Here is a 20,337-nt window from a genome sequence, read left to right on the forward strand (position 1 = left end):
ATTTAATATTACTTAGTAATAATAATAATATAATAATCATCTTTATTATCAATGAACAATGAATTAATATATTTTTTCAAATAATCAATTGCTAGCCTAAGTTTTAATTGCATTTATATTTTCTATTAACTTATTTAAACTCTAAACTTTCTTATAGCGAGCAACTTTTAAGATAACAAATAGAAACTGGATTCCCTGCGTGACTAAACAAAAAGAATGGAATAGAATAGAATAGAATAGAATAGAATAGAATAGAATAGAATAGAATATACAAAATAGGTTGAACGTATTTTGACAATGAAATTGGACGTGGCACTCCAGTGTCACATTTAACAGTGAGGATAAAAGAAAACAAAGAAGATAAAGGAACAAAGAAAAATGAGGTTATAATTTACACAATATAAATGCACAAAGAAGATAAAGGTTATAAATGTCAATAAAACGACGAATTACAAGAATAAAGTATGCAGTTTGAAAAAAGGGTAATCACAAAAAACACTTTAAACATAAATTCAAATATTTACACATCTAAAAAGCAATTTTAACCCTTTGAATAGAACAGAATCCAAGAAAATTGCCTATTGACCAATCACAGGCGGAATAAGCGCCTGGAAGGGCTCTTTCTATTGGTTTAAATAAAGAAACCTGGAGGCGATTTTTTTTCACCAGGCAGTGTCTCGTAGCCCCCGCTAGGTGACGACAGAGTCAAGAATTACATTGCAGTAAATGGAGAAGTTGAGTGAAGAATTGAAAGTTGCGTTTTGAGACCTTCATTATGAAAAAGAAGAAGAAAAGGGGAGAAGAAAGCGAGATGGCGGTAGCTATTTAATAATAAACAGAGATCAATAGTATGTTTCTCCTACCGTTGAAGAATGATGTAGTCTAGTCTCACTCACGTTAGGAATAACCATACTATATTAATGTTTGTTCAACGTCAAAAGCTATTGCTATATAAACATTTTTAAGTAGTCTATAATACAAAAGTACTTATAATTAAAAAGGGCCCATTAACGCTCATCCAAGATTACGTACTCAGAATGTTGTGGCTTTATGATTTAGAACCAAAAATATAATATATAATATAAATCGTGAATTTCTGTTTGGGGCCCCACTAGACCCTAGAATCGCCACTGATGAAGCTTGTTGGTTATGTTTAAATTACATCAGTGCTATGCAAATCAATATTTGGTGTAATAGTTGCGCCCCCTCGTGGATTTAATCTGCCCCCCGCGAGACTGATGTTTTTAGGGGGAACCACTTTTGTAAATACCAAAGGACAGCTCAGTGTTTGTTTTTGGCCGCCAGAGAGCGCACATTGCAAAGGTTTGCATTTGGGGAAGAATAAAGCCTGTTTTTTTGTTGCTTAGAATCAAGAAATACTACGTAAAATACGTGAAAAGGGGACCTTATTAATTGTGATTTTTATTGGGGTTTTCTTGCCTATTTTTGGCCTTTTTCAAGTCAAGTCATGTTTATTTGTATAGCCCTTAACCACAAAGAGTCTCAAAGGGCTGCACGGACCACAGACTATTATGGCACCATCCCCTGATCTAAAACCTACACGAGGGCAAGGACAAACTCAAAAACCTCAACATGAGGTAAAGTCTCTTTCTTTCTTTCTTTCTTTCTTTCTTTCTTTCTTTCTTTCTTTCTTTCTTTCTTTCTTTCTTTCTTTCTTTCTTTCTTTCTTTCTTTCTTTCTTTCTTTCTTTCTTTCTGTCTTTCTTTCTTTCTTTCTTTCTTTCTTTCTGGCTTTCTTTCTTTCTGGCTTTCTGGCTTTCTTTCTTTCTGGCTTTCTGGCTTTCTTTCTTTCTTTCTGGCTTTCTTTCATTTTTTGTCTTTTTGTTTTGGTCTTTCTGGCTTTCTTTCTGGCTTTTTCTGACTTTCTTTCTGTCTTACTGTCTGACTTTGTCTTTTTCCCCATCTCTCGCTTTCTTTTCTACTTTCTTTCTGTCTTTTTCCCATTCTCTCTTTATTTTCTACTTAATTTCTCTTTCTCTCCTTCACTTGTCGCTCTCTCTTTCTTTACTACTTTCTGTCTCTCACTTTCTCTCTCACTTTTTATTAACTACTTTTGTTCTCTTACCTTCTCTCTTTCACTTTTCTCCTTTCTTTTCCCCCTCTCTTAATTTCTCTTTCTCTCCTTCACTTTTCGCTCTCTCTTTCTTTACTACTTTCTTTCTCTCACCTTTTTCTTAACTACTTTCGTTCTCTTACCTTCTCTCTTTCACTTTTCTCCTTTCTTTCTCCCCTCTCTCTTTCTCTACCTCTATATCTCTCTCTTCCTCTTGTTCTTTCCCTCTTTCTTTTATCACATGTTTTGAAAGGAAACGTGTGTTTGTGTTAAACTCACAAGGGATAGTTTTGAATATAAACTATCTTCTGGTTTAATTGAAGAGTAGAGTAGAAATACAAACAATTTTCTCCTTTTTGAAGGATTTTTAAAGACATACTTTTTTTAGACACGTGTAATACAGTGGTGTACCAAGGAAATGGTATACAATCTTTTAATTAAATAGCCAATACACCTTTTATTTTTCAGATTTGATTTTCAAGTAAAAAATGACGGTTACTGGGCTTACATTCGAACGAAACAAAATTATTTCGAAAATATTCTGGAAATGGTGATGATAAAGCTGATTTCCAGAAAGATTTTTTTGTCCATTCATTATCCACCATTTTTTAAGGGCAATTATATCAGCTTCTTCTAGGTCACAGGTGGCAAACAGGTGGGCCGTGGGCCGGATGAGGCCCGCTAGGGGATTGGATCCGGCCCGCAAGACAACGCTCAGAGAAGCGCAAGAGAAAGGAGGAAGCAAAACATGAAATGAAAATGAAATGAAATGATCTGCATTTATATAGCGCTTTTCAAGTCAATGACTTCCCAAAGCGCTTTACATTGTGCTTCACATTTCCCAATAGCGGCCGTGATCTGTGCAGCCATGTAAGGCGCTAACCTGCTTATTGGGGGTAATTGGGGGTTTAATGTCTTACCCAAGGACACTTCGACATGTAACACGGACAAGCCGGGATTCGAACTGGGATCCCTTAATCCTAAAACGATCGCTCTACCTCCTGAGCTACTGCCGCCCCAAAGGGAGAGACAGAGAAAAAAAAGAGAGGGACAAAGTGAAGGATAAAGACAGAGAGAAAGAAGGAAAGAGAGGTATAACGAGAAAGAGAGAGAGAGACATGGAGAGAGAAATAAAGAAAGAAAGAATGAGGGGAATTAAAGACAGAGAGAGACTTGGAAAGAAAGAGAGAGCGGGAGGAGAGAAAGACAAAAGCGTAAAAGAGAATCATTTAAAAAGAATAGAAAAAAATAGAGAAGACAGAAAAAGAGAAATAGGAAAAAAGAGAGACAAAAAGTGTGATAAAGATATAGAGAAATAAGGAAAGAGTTAAAAAGAGAAAGAGGGGATAGAGAGTGAAAGAGAGGGAGGGAGAGTGATATAAAGAGAGAAAGTGAGAGAGAGAATACAGATAGAATGCAATAGAAAGTGAGAAAGGGCAGAAAAATGAATAAATCCAGCTCAGGTTGCTTTATAGTGGCATCTGGGTTTGGTGACATCAAGTGGACATATTGAATACTGCAGCTATTTTCCGCTTGCGCTTCTTTTGACTTCTTCCTGTAAGTTGGAAAAAACCCTGATCTGGCCTACGGGCTGCATGTTTGACACACCCTGTGCTCCAAGAATACATTTTGATCTGCTTTGATTTCAAAGTGTAAAAAAACAAAGTAAAAAAAAAAACCTTTTAAGACGTGTACGACGTACGAGAAAAACTGTACGGAAAAACGCAAATTTGTCAATGATGGGTACCATCCAGTATACACCGACTATCACCAAACGCCAAATCAATCAAGTCAAACGAGTTCGCCGCGGTAGCCTCTATCTCGCTATCGTTTTTTTCGTTTCAAACGAAGCGAGCGGTGTTTGATGCTACTTTGCGCATGCGTCCGCCGCCTGGGGATTTCCCATCATGCATCATTCCGTGGTAGTTGTGTAGTGAAAGGAAGTCTGTCTCTTTTTAGAGAACCGGCCTTTTCAGCTCAACTCATTAAAACGCCTCACTTGCTTTGATGCATTATAATACGAATTATGATGTTGTATAAAGAAGATAAGAAAAAAAGGAATTTTAAGAGGAGAAAAAGAAAAAAATGACAGGTTTGTGGTTATCCCTTTAATCAGTATATTACCAACAATAATTCAATGCAGTAAATGAATTAATAATTTGAATAAGAAAATGTAGTATTCTACTTAATTATATTTGCATGTATTTTTCCTTCTACAGTAAACGTCCAAGTGATTTAATATTTGAACTTTTTTTAATAATAAAACTCATTCATGTGGAGCACATGTGTCAAACAGGCGGCCCGCGGGCCAGATCAGGCCCGCTAAGGGATTGAATCCGGCCCGCGAGACAACACTCAGAGAAGCGCAAGAGAAATACCAGCTGCAGGTTGAAATATGTCAACTTGATGTTGCCAAAGAAAGGTGCCTCGTACAAAGACACTGTACTTGTATTTCTTTTTCTTTTTCTCTCTCTCTCTCTCTCTCTCTCTCTCTCTCTCTCTCTCTCTCTCTCTCTCTCTCTCTCTCTCTCTCTCTCTCTCTCTCTCTTTTCCACCCCTTTTCTCCCATTCGCTGTCTCTGTCTCTTTCACTCTCTGTGTCTCTCTTTTTCTCTTCCTTTGTTGCTCTTTGACTCTCTGTCTTTTTAACTTATTTTGCTCTAACTGCCTTTTTTTCCCTTTTCTCTTTTCTCTTTCTCTCTTCATACGCTTCGCGCTTTCTTTTCTCTTTTCTCTCCTTCTGTCTTTCTATTTCTCTTTTGATTTCTTTCTTCCTCTCCCTTTCTTTTCCCCCTTTCTCACGACTTTTTATCTTTTGTTACTCACGCTCTCTCCCTCTCTCTCTTTTTCTTTCTTTGTCCCGCCCTCTCTCCTTATCCCTCCCTCTTTCTCTTATTTCTTCATCTCTCTTTTTCTTTCTCTTTAATCTACTAGTCCGGCCCCTGACAGAATGTTTGTTCTATCGTATGCCCCCCCCCCCCGAGTTAAAATGAGTTTGACACCCCTGATTTAGAGCAACCCAGTATCTCACAACAAATTGTTAATTAACAATATATATGATATAATGAAACAAATGTACAGTATAACATGTTAAACTACACAAAGAAAAATCGTGTAGTATAATTTTGGATTTTGTAAGGGAAAATACGACAGTTTGTAAGGGCAAGGCGCCCTGGAGGTTGACAGGTATGCAAACTATCTGAATCGCTATAGAATTAAATCCTTCTCTTGTTTTAACCACCAGGTGGCTGTAAAGCTTAAGGTGAAAACAAATCCATGGAGTAGGCACGTCTGAACTGACGGACAAGTCACCGATTGGCTGCAAAGTTTGGGGTATGTCTCAAGGTTTCCCCTCTCACTCCTCTGCTATAAAAATCGTTTTTTTACTAAAAGTTCTCTTGAAGAATCTTCATCATCTCGTCTTTCTGGATTCTTCCCATCGGGAACGTTTGGATTTACAGAATTGGAGATTTAGGGATCGCGTTTGGACGCCATGGCCAAGTTCGGGGTGCTGTTGTGTGCTTTTGGGCTGGGCTGCCTGGGCTGGTTGGGCATTTTGATCGCCACAGCAACCAACGATTGGGTCGTCCTGTGCAAATACGGACAATTGGACACTTGCAGCATGGTAGATGTCGTTTGGAGCACCGGCCCCTGGGCCGACTGCGTTTCCTCCGCCAGGATGCAACGATGCTTGGCCTTCCAGATCTTCTACTTGCCTGGTAAATCTCACCTGTTAGAACAGTATTGTATAAAAGAAAATAAGTTCACCTGAATTATTTTATCTTAGAACACTAATTTTATTTTTTCAATTTATTGTCATATATATGTGTCACTGGTTCTCAAGAGGTCTGACTTTAGGAGCCACCATTCCACCTTAATGGTAGACTGCAACCTAAATCAAGAAAACATATCCACTGAAAGGATTGTGGACTTTAAAGCAGTGATAGTAGATTATATTTATACATTTATATATATTATATAATATAAAAAATATTTCAAAAAACAAATGGACCAGCAGAATGAAAATGACTTCAATTATATTCTAGGATACAAGGCTACATTGCATATAGGCAACCCCCTAAAACGGCTTTAGAATAGCTCCGAAAATATTAATAAAAAGGTGTACCTAAATATTGAGGATATATTTAATAATGTACTTCATAAAGATTATTATACTGGTAAAAAGCTAAAAATAGTTATTTTTCTTTCTAAAATTCCAATATTTTTGTGATTTTGTATATGTATATATAAATCCATTATCTGCACCGCTTATCCTCAGTAGGGTCGCGGGGGTGCTGGAGCCCATCCCAGCTGTCTTCGGGCAGTGGGCAGGGGACACCCTGAACCGGTTGCCAGCCAATGGCAGGGCATATATATATATATATATACATATATATATATATTTAAATTTTTTATACTTTGTTAAGTCAAATTTAAATAGCCCATAACTCAAGGTAATAGCGAGTTAAGGTAATTAGTTGAAATATGTTTAACTGTTGGGATTCTCAACATTTTATATATATATATATATATATATATATGTGTGTATTTGTACTTTTACATTAGAATTCTATTTCATACATTTTATATATTTTGTAGGATATATTTTTGGTATATTTTGGCTCCAATTTTTCAAATATAAGTGAAAGGTCAAGTCTCCGTTAACTCAGATTTAAAATTCATTTAACTCGGAATTACAGCTAAATAGAGCAATTAGTTGAACTATATTTAACTGCTGAATTTCCGGAAACAATTTTGTACTTTCAAATTCCAATTTGATTTTCTAAATTGTATGTACTTTGTAAAATAAGTAGATTTGTACTACAATTTTTAAAATGTTAAATGATAAATTTTTGCTAACTCAGAATTAAATGAGCTTTAACTCCCAACGGCTTTAAAACTTTTATTCGGACAAGTCAAGTCTTTGTCAATTCAGATTTTAGTCACCTTTAACTCTGAGTTTTCGATAGTAAAAGCAATTGTTTGGATTATATAAAACTCTTGAGTTTCTAGACTGTGTATATTTTTGTAATTACACTTTGCAATTGCATTTTCTAAATTTTACATATGTTGTAATATATTTCGTAGATTTTAAGTGCAAATTAGCAAACAGGAGTTAAAAGTCAAGTTTCCGTTAACTCAGAATTAGCTTTTACTTAAAGTTACAGCTCAATTGTAAAGTATAGAGTTGATATCAAATGTAATGGTAAATAATATATAATTCAACCCAAGAGTTGAATATAACTCTGTTGCGATGACATGACTTTAAAGCTTTGACTTGGGAGTTAAGATGCTAGAATGAGTTAAAGTTAAAGCAGGTTCAATCTTGAACTCTGAACTGAGCTTGTTATATCAGATTCTGTAGTTTAATTATTTAAGATATTTGATTTAGATAAAATAACTGTTAGCTCAATAATTAAACCTTATCCCTCCTGACCAGACGATGACGATGGGACTTTTTCACCTTTTTATGAAAGGAATACGCTCTGTTGAAGAGTTAACTGCCTATTACTTTTATTATTACCAATATTACATTGCAGCCTGGTCATCCTGGAAATGGGATTACCTCATGTGCGGAGCCTTCTCAAGGTTTCTTCATTTTCCGCATTCTCTGAGGTTTTTGAGTTTTTCCTTGCCCTCATGTAGTTTTAGATCAGGGGATGGTGTAATAACAGTCTGTAGTTTGCAATAATCTGTGGTCTGTGCAGCCCTTTGAGACTCCTTGTGATTAAGGGCTATAGAAATAAACCTGACTTGACTTAAATATAACCTAAAAGAAAGTGAAAGTTTTAAGTCTTTATTGTTATATTTCCACCGTTATGGTCTTACAGTAATTTCACATGTTGATTTCATTTAAAACGATTTTGTTTCTATGTATATGCAGCCTACGTCCAGACCACACGCGCACTGATGGTGACGGCTTCCGTTTTGGGATTGGTCGCTTTGGTCGTGGTCGCCACCTCCATGCCGTGCACCCGTAAAGAAACGAGAGCACAGGGTGATAAAAACAAGCGCGCTGCTGCTGGAGGCGTCCTCATGCTCATCGTGGGTAAGGACTTTTGTGAAAAGCCTTCCACTTCCAACATACAGTTCCTCTAAAAAGCAATTTGCCCCCTTCCTGATCTTTGGTATATTTATCACTCACAAAGGTTTCAGAAATAGAAAATATAGTTTCCTTTATTAAGGCACACATACAAAAAATCAAAACCTATCTGGCTCAATGTAAAAAAGTAATTGACCCCTTTTGTTAAATCACTAAGAAACTGTACCTAGTGTAGTTTAGGGAAAGCTGAGATCAATTCCACAGACCACACCCAAAATGTATTGCGTCCACCTGTGTTGAATCAGGAAATTGAATCAAAGACAAAGTGAAGTTGGCTACACAATCTCAAGAACAATATTGACACGATCCAAAGAAATTCCAGAAGAAAACAAGAAAGTGATTGAAATTTTTACAGTCCGGAAAAGGTCACATGGCAATTTCCAAAGTTGTAGGGCTCCAGCAAACCACTGTCAGAGCCATTATCCACAAATGATGAAAACTGGGAACAGTGGCAGGCCTTACCAGGAGTGGTCAACCACCCAAGATTACTCCAAGAGTGGCAGAGCTCATCTAGGAGGTTACAAAAGAACCTTGAAAAACCTCCAAGGAACTTTGGGCCTTGCTGGCCTCAGTTGATGATTTCACTATAAAAAGACACTGGTCAAAAACGGCATCCATTTATCCATGGGAGAGTTCCTCGGTAAAAATCACTGCTGTAACAAAATAACACAAAGGGTCTTCTCGCATTTGCCAAAGAGCATCTTCATTATCCTCAAGTCTATTGGAGAAACATTATGTGGACTGATGACTCAAAAAAAAAGATCTCAGATGATCTGAGGCTGCTTTACTGCCTCAGGACCAGGACAACTTGCGTGGTTGACGGAATTATGAGTTCTGGCTTTTACCAGAAGATCCTGAAGGAGAACATCCAGAAATCAGTTCTTGCCCCCAAACTCAAACAAAACACTCTTGTATATATATGCAGCAGGACAACAATCTGAAACGCACCTCCACCTCTGAATGGTTCAAAAACAAAACAAAAGTTATGGAGTGGCCAAGTCAATGTCCAGATTTAAATCCAATTGAGATGCTGTGGCATAAACGGGCAGTTCATGCTAGAAAACCTTTCAATTTTGCAAAGAAGAGTGGGGCAAAATTCATCCATAGCATTGTGAAAGATTCATTAGGAATTATCGTAAACATTTGATTTCTGTTATCTATGCCAAAGATGTCCCAACTTGCTATTAGGTTTAGGGGCAATTACTTTTTCACATAGGGACAGATTTATTTTTTAGGTGTTGATTTTTTTAACATTTCAAAACTGCATTTTGTATTTCCTTGGGTTGTCTCTGTGATATTAAATTCATTTAATCACCTGAAACCTTTGTGAGTGAGGCATTTGCAAAAATCATAGAAAGAAGGAAGGAGATTCAAGATATGAAGACCATTTCAAAATATACCAATCACAGAAACACCACAATCATTCTGAAACAAGATACTTGAAAACTATAAAAACGGGATATCTGACCTAAAAGCGCTGGGATATTCTACTCGTGATACAATACTCCTGAAAATATGGTCTGGTTATATTCCCAAGAGTTGAATAAATCCAACTGCGTAAAAAATTTACTCCGAACCAAACAATGATGCCGACAGATTAAAAAAAAAACCCCGCCTAAAAGCATGTCTGCTTCAATCGATGTTTCTTCTTGTAATTCGTTAGTTTCACTCCAAAACTCCCCTCTAAATATTAAAAGACTCATCATATCCCTTTCAATTCTTCTGTCAGCCTCTGACCTTTTGATTGACACTAGATTTGGCTGATTGCCGGTTCTTATCCTGTGACAACCTATGAGGGCCTGTTTAAAAAAAACAAAAAACTTGTCATGACAGATTCATCCTCCAAAATATTTAGCCAATAGTGACCGATTCAAATGTAGATTGACACATTGGTCATCCAATCAAATTTCCAACGAAAATATGTACATATTTACCGTGTTTATTCAAATCAGAGCCGAAGGTAAACGAGCGCAAATTGTCATACATGTTAAGTTTCAGAAATGGGAAATCGGGAGATTTTTTTTCCCGACGCGATTATTATTATTATTATTATTAGTATTTGAAAAGATGACAATAAAAATCGTTTTTCAATCTACTTTATTGTTATTTTATGTTTACATGTGATTATTACAATGTTTGATTATTCCAAATTTTCTGGTGTTCTTTAACATAGTCATATGTAGCACTCTTATTCGTTGAGATTATGATTGCCGAGTCTCGATCAAAGCTTTTTCTGGTGCAGAACGGTGAAAAAGACGATGATAAAGACTATGAATAATTCGGCTACATTTTAATCGGCAAAACTTTGTTCACATAAAAATTTCGGCGACCTCAAAAAAAAAAAGAAATTTTTGGAAATCAGTAGATGTTGCTCCCAGATCGGTAGGCGGGAGAATCGTAGCCAAAGCGGTAGTCTCCCGACCAAATCGGGAGACTTATCAAGTGTGAATAGTGATACATTTTTACGCACCATTTTAATGCACAAGTGTGCACAATCATGGATTCATCTCCAAAAAGAGAAGTCAAACATTTACAACTCTTTCACAATGTCTAAAAAATGACCAAAGTGAAACACACACATGCAAAGTTTTAACTCGTTGTCTCCAAATGGCCACTTCTGGAAACGCCTAAAGCTACTATTAGAAAAATGTGTGAAATACAATGTTTAGTTTTTCAGATTGTAATTTCAAATATCTAGAGTAGTAAATGCTACACCCCTGCTGTAAATGCTACGTTCACCCGGCCTCATTTCACTGTTTGTACTTGTTTCTGTTTCAGGGCTGTGCGGTGCAATTTCCACGGTGTGGTTCTCCCTCGCCGTGTATCTGAGCGGACAGTTGATGTCTTTTGGCTATTCGCTATATGCTGGCTGGGTGGGCGTGGTCCTGTCACTCTTAGCTAGCATCATCCTCACTTGCTGCGCTGGAGCAGCGGCGGGACGGTCTTACCAGGAAGGTGGAAAAATGGTGGCGTACGCTAGGCAGGCCGCACCTCCCGTTTCTATGCCCGTCTCCTCCAACCACGCCAAAAGCGTCCATGTTTAATGAGGTCCTCATGACCGAGAACTTTCAGTGGTTTTGCCTTTTGGGTTTACGGTTCATGGACTGACGTGACATTTCACTAACTCATTGGCTGCTATTGAGGGGTATACACGCCAAATATACATTTTAGCTATGCTGCCACAGGCGGATAGAGACATCAAAAATCCATCCTAGCTAGGCCGCTATAGGCCTCTTCAGACATAAAGTATCAAATTCAGCTATGTTGCAATTTTGTAATTAAAAACGCCAAAGTCTATTTTAGCTATGCTGCCATTGATGGCTTATGACGTCAAAGATCAGTTTTAGGGTTACTGCCATAGACGACCACAGACGTTGAAGATTTTTTTTAGCTATACTTCACCGCCATTGGCAGCTATAGATGCCAACTATCCTTTTTAGCTATGCTGCCATAGACAGATAGAGACATAAAAAACATGCTAGCTAGGCTGCCGTTGAAGGTTTTGGATGTAAAATATAAAATGTAGCTATGCTACTATTTTGTGGCTAAAGATGTCAAAAATTCATTTGAACTATGCTGTCATTGATGGCTCCTGATGTAAAATATCCATTTTAGCTTTAGAACTATAGACGGCTTCAAACCTAAAAGATATTTTCTACCTATCTTGCCATTGGTGGTTAAAGATGTCAAATATCAATTTTAGCTATGCCACCAAAAACTAGTACAGATGTCAAAGATCTATTTTAGCTATACTGTACCACCATTGGCGGCGAGACGCCAAATATCCCTTTTAGCTATGCAGCCATTGATGGCTTCTGATGTCAAAGATCAGTTTGAGGGTTACTGCCATAGACTACTACAGACGTCTAAGATCTATATTCGCTATCCTGTACCGCCATTGGCGGCGAGACGCCAAATATCCCTTTTAGCTATGCTGCCGGAAACACATACAGACATAAAAACATGCTAGCTAGGCTGCCATTGAAGGTTTTGGATGTAAAATATAAAATGTAGCTATGCTACTATTTTGTGGCTAAATATGTCAAAAATTCATTTGAACTATGCTGCCATTGGTGGCTCCTGAGGTCAAATATCCAGAACTATAGAGGGCTTCAGACGTAAAAGATCTGTGCTACCTATGATGCCATTGGTGGTTAAAGATGTCAAATATTAATTTTAGCTATACCACCAAAAACTAGTACAGACGTCAAAGATCTATTCTCGCTACGCTGCAATTGGCAGCTTCAGACGTCAAATATCCATTTTAGCTATTCTGCCAAATACATCAAAGATCCATTTTAGTAAGACTGGCAATGAATGTGTTTGTGGTTTGGGGGTATATTTGCATTTACTTAAATCACTGGTGTCAGACTTATGGTCTGCGGGCTAAATGTGGCCAGCCACATAATTTTATGTGGCCCGCAAGACAATGCTGAGAGAAGCACCAGAGAACAATGAGCCACAATGACTTGCAGTCTCACTATGACTTTGAAGGGACAAAAAAATGATCATATATTTCTTATTATAATTAAAACAAATTCTGTTAAATTTTTGGTGGTTGTTTTTACACAAAGGTAAATCATACTTTATAAGGTGACTCTCATACCATTTTTTTAAATTTATTTCTGGAAGGTTTTTTTTTGCATTTTAGAATATTTTTTCAGTTTTTTTTATTGTAATTATTCTTTTTAAAATAGGTTTTAAAATTAAACAACTCATTTTTTATGTATAAAAAAGAAGAAATAATAGTAATACAAATCAAGTTATATAGGATATAAAGGATTGTTTTGTTTCTTTTAACAAAAATAATTTATATTTTCCCTTTGAAGTATGGTTTAAAAGTAAAAGACTGTTGTTTTTTTTATTACGAGAAAAGCATTTATTTTTAAACTATATTTTGAATTAAATATTTAACGTAAATGCTTTGTTATGGGAAAAAAATATTATTTCCCATTTAAAATGCAGTTTGAAAATAAATAATTTCTGTTTTTTATTCGGAAAAATATGTATTTCTTACACCAATTTTGAATGGAATATATAAATATTTTTTCCTGACATGGTTTGAAAATAAATGTTTTACCAATAAAAAAAACAGTTATTTATTTTGAAACCAGGTTTTAAATGGAATATGTGAATTGTTTTTTGTTAAAAGAAACTGAAAAATGTCCAAAAATAAATTCCCCAAAAATATTTTTTGGGGAAAAAACCCCAGGAACTAAACAAAAAAAAAAAATCTGCACATTCAAAAATAACAAAGAAAAAAAATCAGACCTGGCCAAATATTTTGGATATTACTTAGTTCCTTTGTTTTCTCCAGTTACATTTACATACGAGAACAGATACCTAAGATATTTGCTGTACTATTGTTTTGACTAAAGCACGTTTCGTCATTTTTGTTAGTTTAGCTCACTCAGCCCATTTACTGTTTATTTATTCCTTGTTCTTATTTTCCGTAATAAAGTGTTTCACTCCCAAAAAAGGAAAAACGCTTACTTTTCTTCCTTGAAATGTGATGACTTCTATGATGTCTATTAGTCATAAACCTTGACTCAGATAAGAAAACGCTCGTAGTGCGATACGGGAAGTATCGCATGCTGTTCTGTTCTCATAACATGACCTGTAAACCACAACAATGAATTGCAAATAACAAAAAAACATTTCCCGAACTTGTTTTCATCCTTTCCTTAAAAAAAAAACACTTGATAATTTTAAAACTTTTATATTTGCAATAAAGAACATTTCATGAAAACAACATCACATCATTCCGTCAACCAGCACTCGTAAGCATTTTTAACAACTTACACACACATAGTTCAATCATAATAATAAATATAATCATAACGAGAACTACATTTTACAACAGATAAAATAATACAGTATATCTATTTCTTAATAATGCAAGAACGACAACAAACAGAGCACAGGGAAGCACACGAAGGACAGAAATTCATATTTTGTGTCGAATCATTTTAACGTATAAAACATCTTTCGGCTTCTCGGCTATGCTGGCTACATTTTTTTAAATATACTCGGTAAATAATCTTTACGTTGTTAAAAATAAACTTTCCTACTCCGGCGTCGATTCCAGGAAGTTGTTCTAGAAAAATATGTCACGATGTGCTCTTGGAAATGTCCAATTTTACTCTTGAACTCGCTTTGGATACGCTCAAAGTATACCGTATTTGGTCATGTATAATGTACTTTTTTTTTTTTTTAAAACCTTTTGGTTTGGTTTGGTTTATTATTGTGATCGTGCAGTCGTGCCGACCACAATTGCAAAACATTGGATGCGACGGGAATGGAATCCGGATCACGGTGGTGAGAGCGCGGAATCCTAACTATTAGAGCACCAGTGATATAGATAACATACGAAGAGGCGTTTGATTTTGTCTCGTTATCGCACTATTTTTGAGGTTTGGTTTATTATTGTGATTATGCAGTCGTGTCGACCACAATTGCAAAACATTGGATGCAACGGGAATGGAACCTGGATCACGGTGGTGAGAGCGCGGAATCTTAACTACTGGAGCACCAGTGATATGGATGATATACGAAGAGGCGTTGGATTTTGTCTCTTTATCACACTATTTTTGTCATGGTACCGAAGATGAATGTTAAAGAATGTCGATACTAAAAGATGTAACGCAAAAACTAAAATTGGGGGAAGCTCTTTGGTGTATCTGAAGATGAATCAAACTTTGAAGGACATTAAATAAATACATTTTAAATTTATGTTGGTATTGTGTTCATAGTTCATGTTAGAGGTAAGATCTTGGGCCAGAACCCGGCCCGAAATTCGGGGCGGTCGAGGTTCTCTCTAGCGTTTTTTTTGTACACAGTATGCACTTTACTCAAGTAATTATTTAGTTAATGAAAATGCTTACTAAACTAGCAGTTTAACTCAAAATCAATAAATCCAAAGAAATTTTCCACCACTGTGTTGGGGTAAAAACCACACGGCTTCCTCTTCTCACCTCCATCTCGTCAGACGTCATTTCCATTTCTTGTCAATAGCTTTACAAACTTTCTGCTTTTTGGCAATTTTTTTTACCATCGGCAGCATGTAACTTGCAGAATATAGTTTTCTCTTAGGTGCCATCAAGTTATTCTTTCGGGTTCGGGTTCATATACCCGCGACTCAGGTCGGGTCGGGCTAAAATTTTTTCGGCCCGATCTTACCTCTAATTTGAATAATGGCCAAAAATAGAGGAACCATTATACCAATGGTAATTTACATAAATATTAATAGGTTGGGAAAAGTGTACTTCTTTTACATAACAGAATCCGTACCTAGTAGGCGCTGCCATGTTTGTCAGGCATCTTTCTGCTATGCTTTTCTGTCGTTGGTCAAATTTATCTGAATCATGGCCGTTCGGATCCAACAATGTTTGTCACTTCCTCTGCTTAGTTTGAGCTAAGGAAATGTGAAAGAAAATTTTATACTGATTTTTTAATAAAACAAATTAGCTCAAAGTGTTACACATGAATGCAGGTAATACACAGATTAATACGATAGTTTTATGTGAATGTGGGATGTAAGAAGTAAGCGTGGTGTGGAATTATTTTTAACATTCCGAAAATGTATGGGAATTTGTGAATTTTGATAGGATTTGTAGCTAAATTGTGATTGGCTGGTGTCAAAGTGTAGTTAAGGCTTTTGTGTCGCCGTGGTTACCACCAATGACCAACTGGTGCATGCGTGACTCTCATCACACTCACAAAACACAAAAAAATCAAGTTTGGCTGTGAAGTGGTTAAGGTATACGAGCGGAATTTGTGTTTTTGTTGTCCATGAGGACCCTTTGTGAAATGGGAGGGGGGCGGGGCTTGGCGTGGGGCCCTTTGACTTTAGTGCATTCGATAAATAAGGCTTCACCTTTAAAAAAGGGAACAGATGCAGCAAAGAGAGGCAAACGGGTTTTAGAAATGTATATAAATATTCCCTTTTCCACTTAGAATTTAACTGACGACTGGTAGCATTGTTTTTGGTGACATAAACCTTGTTTACAAGATTAGAACATGAAAAGGCTCTAGGCTACGTCTATATTGAGAGACTACTATGACGGGTAAGCTACTTTTGAAAAAACTTAGAAAAGCTAATCAGTAAGCAGCAAAACGTCCTGGTTGTGCTTCTCCTATATCATTTGACAACAACCTTGATCAAAACAATAAAGGTTAAGGTTAGGGCTAGATTCAGGTTAAAGTTAGGGTTGGGTTAGGGCTAAAGTTGCAATTATGGCTAGGGTTAAGGTTAGAATTAAGGTTAGGGCTGATGCTAAGTTTAAGGTATACACTGTAGATCGAGGGTTCAGGTCAGGGCCAGGGTTAAGGTTAGGGTTCAGGTCAGGGTTAAGTCTTTGGCTAGGCTCAATTTTAGGGTTAAAGTTAGGGCTATTGTTAAGACTAGTTTTGAGGTTAAAGTTTAGTGCTATGAGTGGGGCTAGGGTTAGGGCTAAGGTTTGGGCTAGGGTGATATTATGATAAGAATAGATTTAGAACTAGGGTTGAGGTTAGGGTTAAGGTGGGGGCAAGTGTTAAGGCTAGGGTTTAGGTTAGGGCTACTGTTAAGAGCTAGGGTCAAGGTTAAAAGTAAGTTCAGTGCTAGGGCTTGGGTTAAGCTTAGGGCTAGGTTAAGGTTAAAGATATGTTTAGGGATGAGGCTAGGGCTAAGGTTAGGGCTAGGTTTAAGGTTAAAGATAAGACTAGGGATAGGAATGGAGCTAGGGCTAAGGTTAGGGCTAGTGTTAAGGCTAGGGTTAAGGTTAACAATAAGTTTAGGGATAGGGATGGGGCTGAGGTTAAGGTTACGTTTGAGGTTGGGGTTAGGGCTAGGGCTGAGGTTAGGGTTAAAGTTACCGCTAGGGTTAAGGTTAGGGCTAAGGTCCTGGATAGGTTTATTGTTGCAGTAAGGTTTAAGGTAAGGGCAATTGTAGTGCAAGTTTTAAGGCTAGTGTTAGGACTAGGGCTAAGATTTAGTTTAGGGGAATGGAGAGGGCTAGGGCTAGGTTTGTATTTAAGTTTAGCGCTAGGGTTAGGGCCAATGTTAGGGTCAAAGTTATGGTTTAGGTTAGGGTTAAGAAGTAGCGGCAGCACGGAAAAACATCAAGGAAGCAGCACAGAGTGTCTTTCCAAAAGGCATGCACTTATCAGTAAGGACTGAGGGAAGAGCAAATATGTCCCTTTTCCAACAAAACATGGCGTCCGGAAAACGGGCACCGCATGCAGAACATAATGAGCAAGCAGCCGAACGGGAACACCGAGTGCGAAACCCAACGAGACTAACCCAAACAAACATCACATGGCAGAACTGGAAGGCACTAGCGCGAGCAGAAGGAAGGGTGAGGACAAAGTGTGAGAACAGAAAAACCTGCTTTCTCTTGCTGAAGAACTTGGGTTTTTTTCTTTTTAGTTTAGCACACATTAAGCGATCTGGCGGGAATTAGCATATTTGTCATTTGGTTCATTGATCTAAAAATAAATGTTTTTTTCTAGTCATTGAGCATTTTTTTTTAAATAGTGATATACATTTTTATTTAATGCATTTATTCAATATAGTATTTTTATAATTTTATATTGTTTTTTGTTACTTATTTTACTTTATTTCCATTTATTTATTGAATTTATCTATATATTATGCCCAATTGTTTTTTTTTTTAGTTTGTATTCCATCTAATTTAACTATTAAGGACGATAATTTAACAAATATGCGTAATGTTTTAAATTAAATAATTGTAATATTTTTTCTCTATTTGTATTCAATTAAATTTAATAATCAATAACAATTTAACAAAAACGTGTTTTAAAAAACCTAATTTTGGGATTAAAACCAATTAAAAATGATAAATATATCGATATATAATACCATTATTTTCTATTTATTACATTTAAAAAATGAATTAAATTGAGATTTTTCCATTTTTTCATCCAAGCTATAGCCCAAAATGAACCCATTTCAGTCAAACATCTGTGCTACCACTTGTTACTCAGGTCAACCTTTAATTTGGATATTTTCTTACACATAATAATCTGTTTTTCTATCAAAACAACCCCGATTTGGGTGGGTGGGGGTCAAATTTACTGGGAAAATGGGCAAAATGAGCTATTTTGAGCCTATAGTTTTATGAATACATTATTTAAAATTCCAATGGTGCCCTTGTTGATAAAACCTTTCAGACATTTTTTTTCTACACTGTTTTTACCATAGAAGAAGACATGCTGACTTGTCCTCGGTGTCAGTTAGCAAAGCGAGCGATCGGCTTTGTAGCATAGCATGGCAAAGCGCCCTCTTCGACGTTTCTCTGCCTCTAAGTCTGCACTTTGCTGTAAGTGTTTAGGGAAGCCATCTTTTTTTCTGTATTTTGTGGTGAAGAAACCCGGCAGCGACAGAGTCCGCACACAACAGCAACCCACCCTCATGCTAGCATGCACGCTACCGGGCCCGACCCCCTGGCGACACATTCAGAGAAAAAAGTCTGGCCCTTCAGAAATCCATAGGGTCCTCATCGGCCGGGGCGGTGCCGGGTTTGTGGACGGGGGTCCCGTCGCTTTCCGGTTGGGCTTGCGGCGCTCGAACCGGCGTCACTTCGGGCGGAGGGTAAAAATCGTCATCGAAACCGCAAAAGCCTTCGTCCACGCCTTGGTCGTAGCGCTGATATGTGGAAGCGTGGGCCTCGTTCTCCCGGGCCGTAATCTCCAAAGTGCTGTTCCACATGCCGTAGCCGAAGTAGATTAGCACGCCTGGAGGGAAAGCATGGGGCGATAGTAGCATTTCCGAAAAGTTCTCAGGAAAACTCAAAAAAACAATTTCCTTGAAAACCACACAACTTATCCAAATCCATTATAGAGAGTAAAACAAATACTGTAACCCAAAAGTTGGAATGCCAGGGAGTTCAAAAAGGGTAAAGAATAACCCATATATGGCTTAAAAAGGACATATGTATTGAATACACGAAAAAGGTAAAATTCAAAAGTAAATATACTCTACACCGAAATTGGGTTGAAATAAATAACCCAAAAGTTGGAATTCCAGGGAGTTCAAAAAAGGTAAAGAATAACCCATGTATGACTTAAAAAGGACAGATGTATTTAACCGAAAAAAGTAAAAATCCAGAATGTAAATATACCCTACACCAAATTGGGTTGAAATAAATAAACCAAAAGTTGGAATTCCAGGGACAGATGTATTGAATAAACGAAAAAAGTAAAATCCAAAAGTAAATATACCCTAGACCCGAAATTGGGTTGAAATGAATAACCCGAAAGTTGGAATTCCAGGGAGTTAAAAAAGAATAAAGAATGACCCATATATGGCTTAAAAAGGACATATGTATTGAATAAATGTAAAACTTAAAATCCAAAAGTAAATATACTCTACACCGGACTTGGGTTGAAATAAATAACCCAAAAGTTGGAATTTCAGGGAGTTAAAAAGGGTAAAGAATAACCCATAAATGGCTTAAAAAGGACAGATGTTTTGAATACGCGAAAAAGGTAAAATCCAGAAGTAAATATTCTCTACACCGAAATTGGGTTGAAATAAATAACCCAAAAGTTGGAATTCCAGGGAGTTAAAAAAGAGTAAAGAATGACCCATATATGGCTTAGAAAGGACATATGTATTGAATGGACGAATAAGGTAAAAATCCAAAAAGTAAATATACTATACACTTAAATTGGGTTGAAATAAATAACCCAAAAGTTGGAATTCCAGGGAGTTCAAAAAGGGTAAAAAATAACCCATATATAGCTTAAAAAGGACATATGTATTGAATACACGAATAAGGTAAAAATCCAGAAAGTAAATATACTCTACACCGAAATTGGGATGAAATAGATAACCCAAAAGTTGGAATTTCAGGGAGTTCAAAAAGAGTAAAGAATAACCCGTATATGGCTTAATAAGGACATATGTATTGAATACACGAAAAAGGTAAAATCCAAAAGTAAATATACTCTACACCGAAATTGGGTTGGAATAAATAACCCAAAAGTTGGAATTTCAGGGAGTTCAAAAAGGGTAAAGAATAGCCCATATGTGGCTTAAAAAGGACAGGTGTTTTGAATACGCGAAAAAGGTAAAATCCAGAAGTAAATATACTTTACACCGAAATTGGGTTGAAATAAATAACCCAAAAGTTGAAATTTCAGAGAGTTAAAAAAGGC

At 36.7% G+C, this 20,337-nt stretch overlaps 2 protein-coding genes across 3 annotated transcripts in view; one reads left to right on the plus strand and one right to left on the minus strand.

Annotated features, from left to right (window-relative positions):
• Positions 1–5,475: 5,475 nt before the first annotated feature.
• LOC148351921 (claudin-11-like) lies at positions 5,476–11,272 on the plus strand. Its single transcript, XM_088354466.1, has 3 exons — positions 5,476–5,791; positions 7,957–8,121; positions 10,954–11,272. Exons 1-3 carry the CDS (start codon positions 5,566–5,568, stop codon positions 11,217–11,219), a joined length of 657 nt encoding a protein of 218 aa, XP_088210592.1. The 5' UTR covers positions 5,476–5,565; the 3' UTR covers positions 11,220–11,272.
• A 2,606-nt stretch (positions 11,273–13,878) lies between these two features.
• The window catches only part of slc7a14a (solute carrier family 7 member 14a), a 42,769-nt gene continuing 36,310 nt past the window's right edge, over positions 13,879–20,337 (minus strand). For both annotated transcript variants that reach the window (XM_088355253.1, XM_088355254.1), the window contains one exon: positions 13,879–18,912. In XM_088355253.1, coding sequence (XP_088211379.1) covers positions 18,656–18,912 — 257 coding nt within the window. In that variant the 3' untranslated portion in view covers positions 13,879–18,655. The remainder of the gene's footprint in view (positions 18,913–20,337) is intronic.

Source organism: Urocampus carinirostris, chromosome 15 (assembly GCF_059441175.1).
Source record: "Urocampus carinirostris isolate Australia breed hairy pipefish chromosome 15, RoL_Ucar_1.0, whole genome shotgun sequence".
In the NCBI taxonomy this organism is placed as follows: domain Eukaryota; kingdom Metazoa; phylum Chordata; class Actinopteri; order Syngnathiformes; family Syngnathidae; genus Urocampus; species Urocampus carinirostris.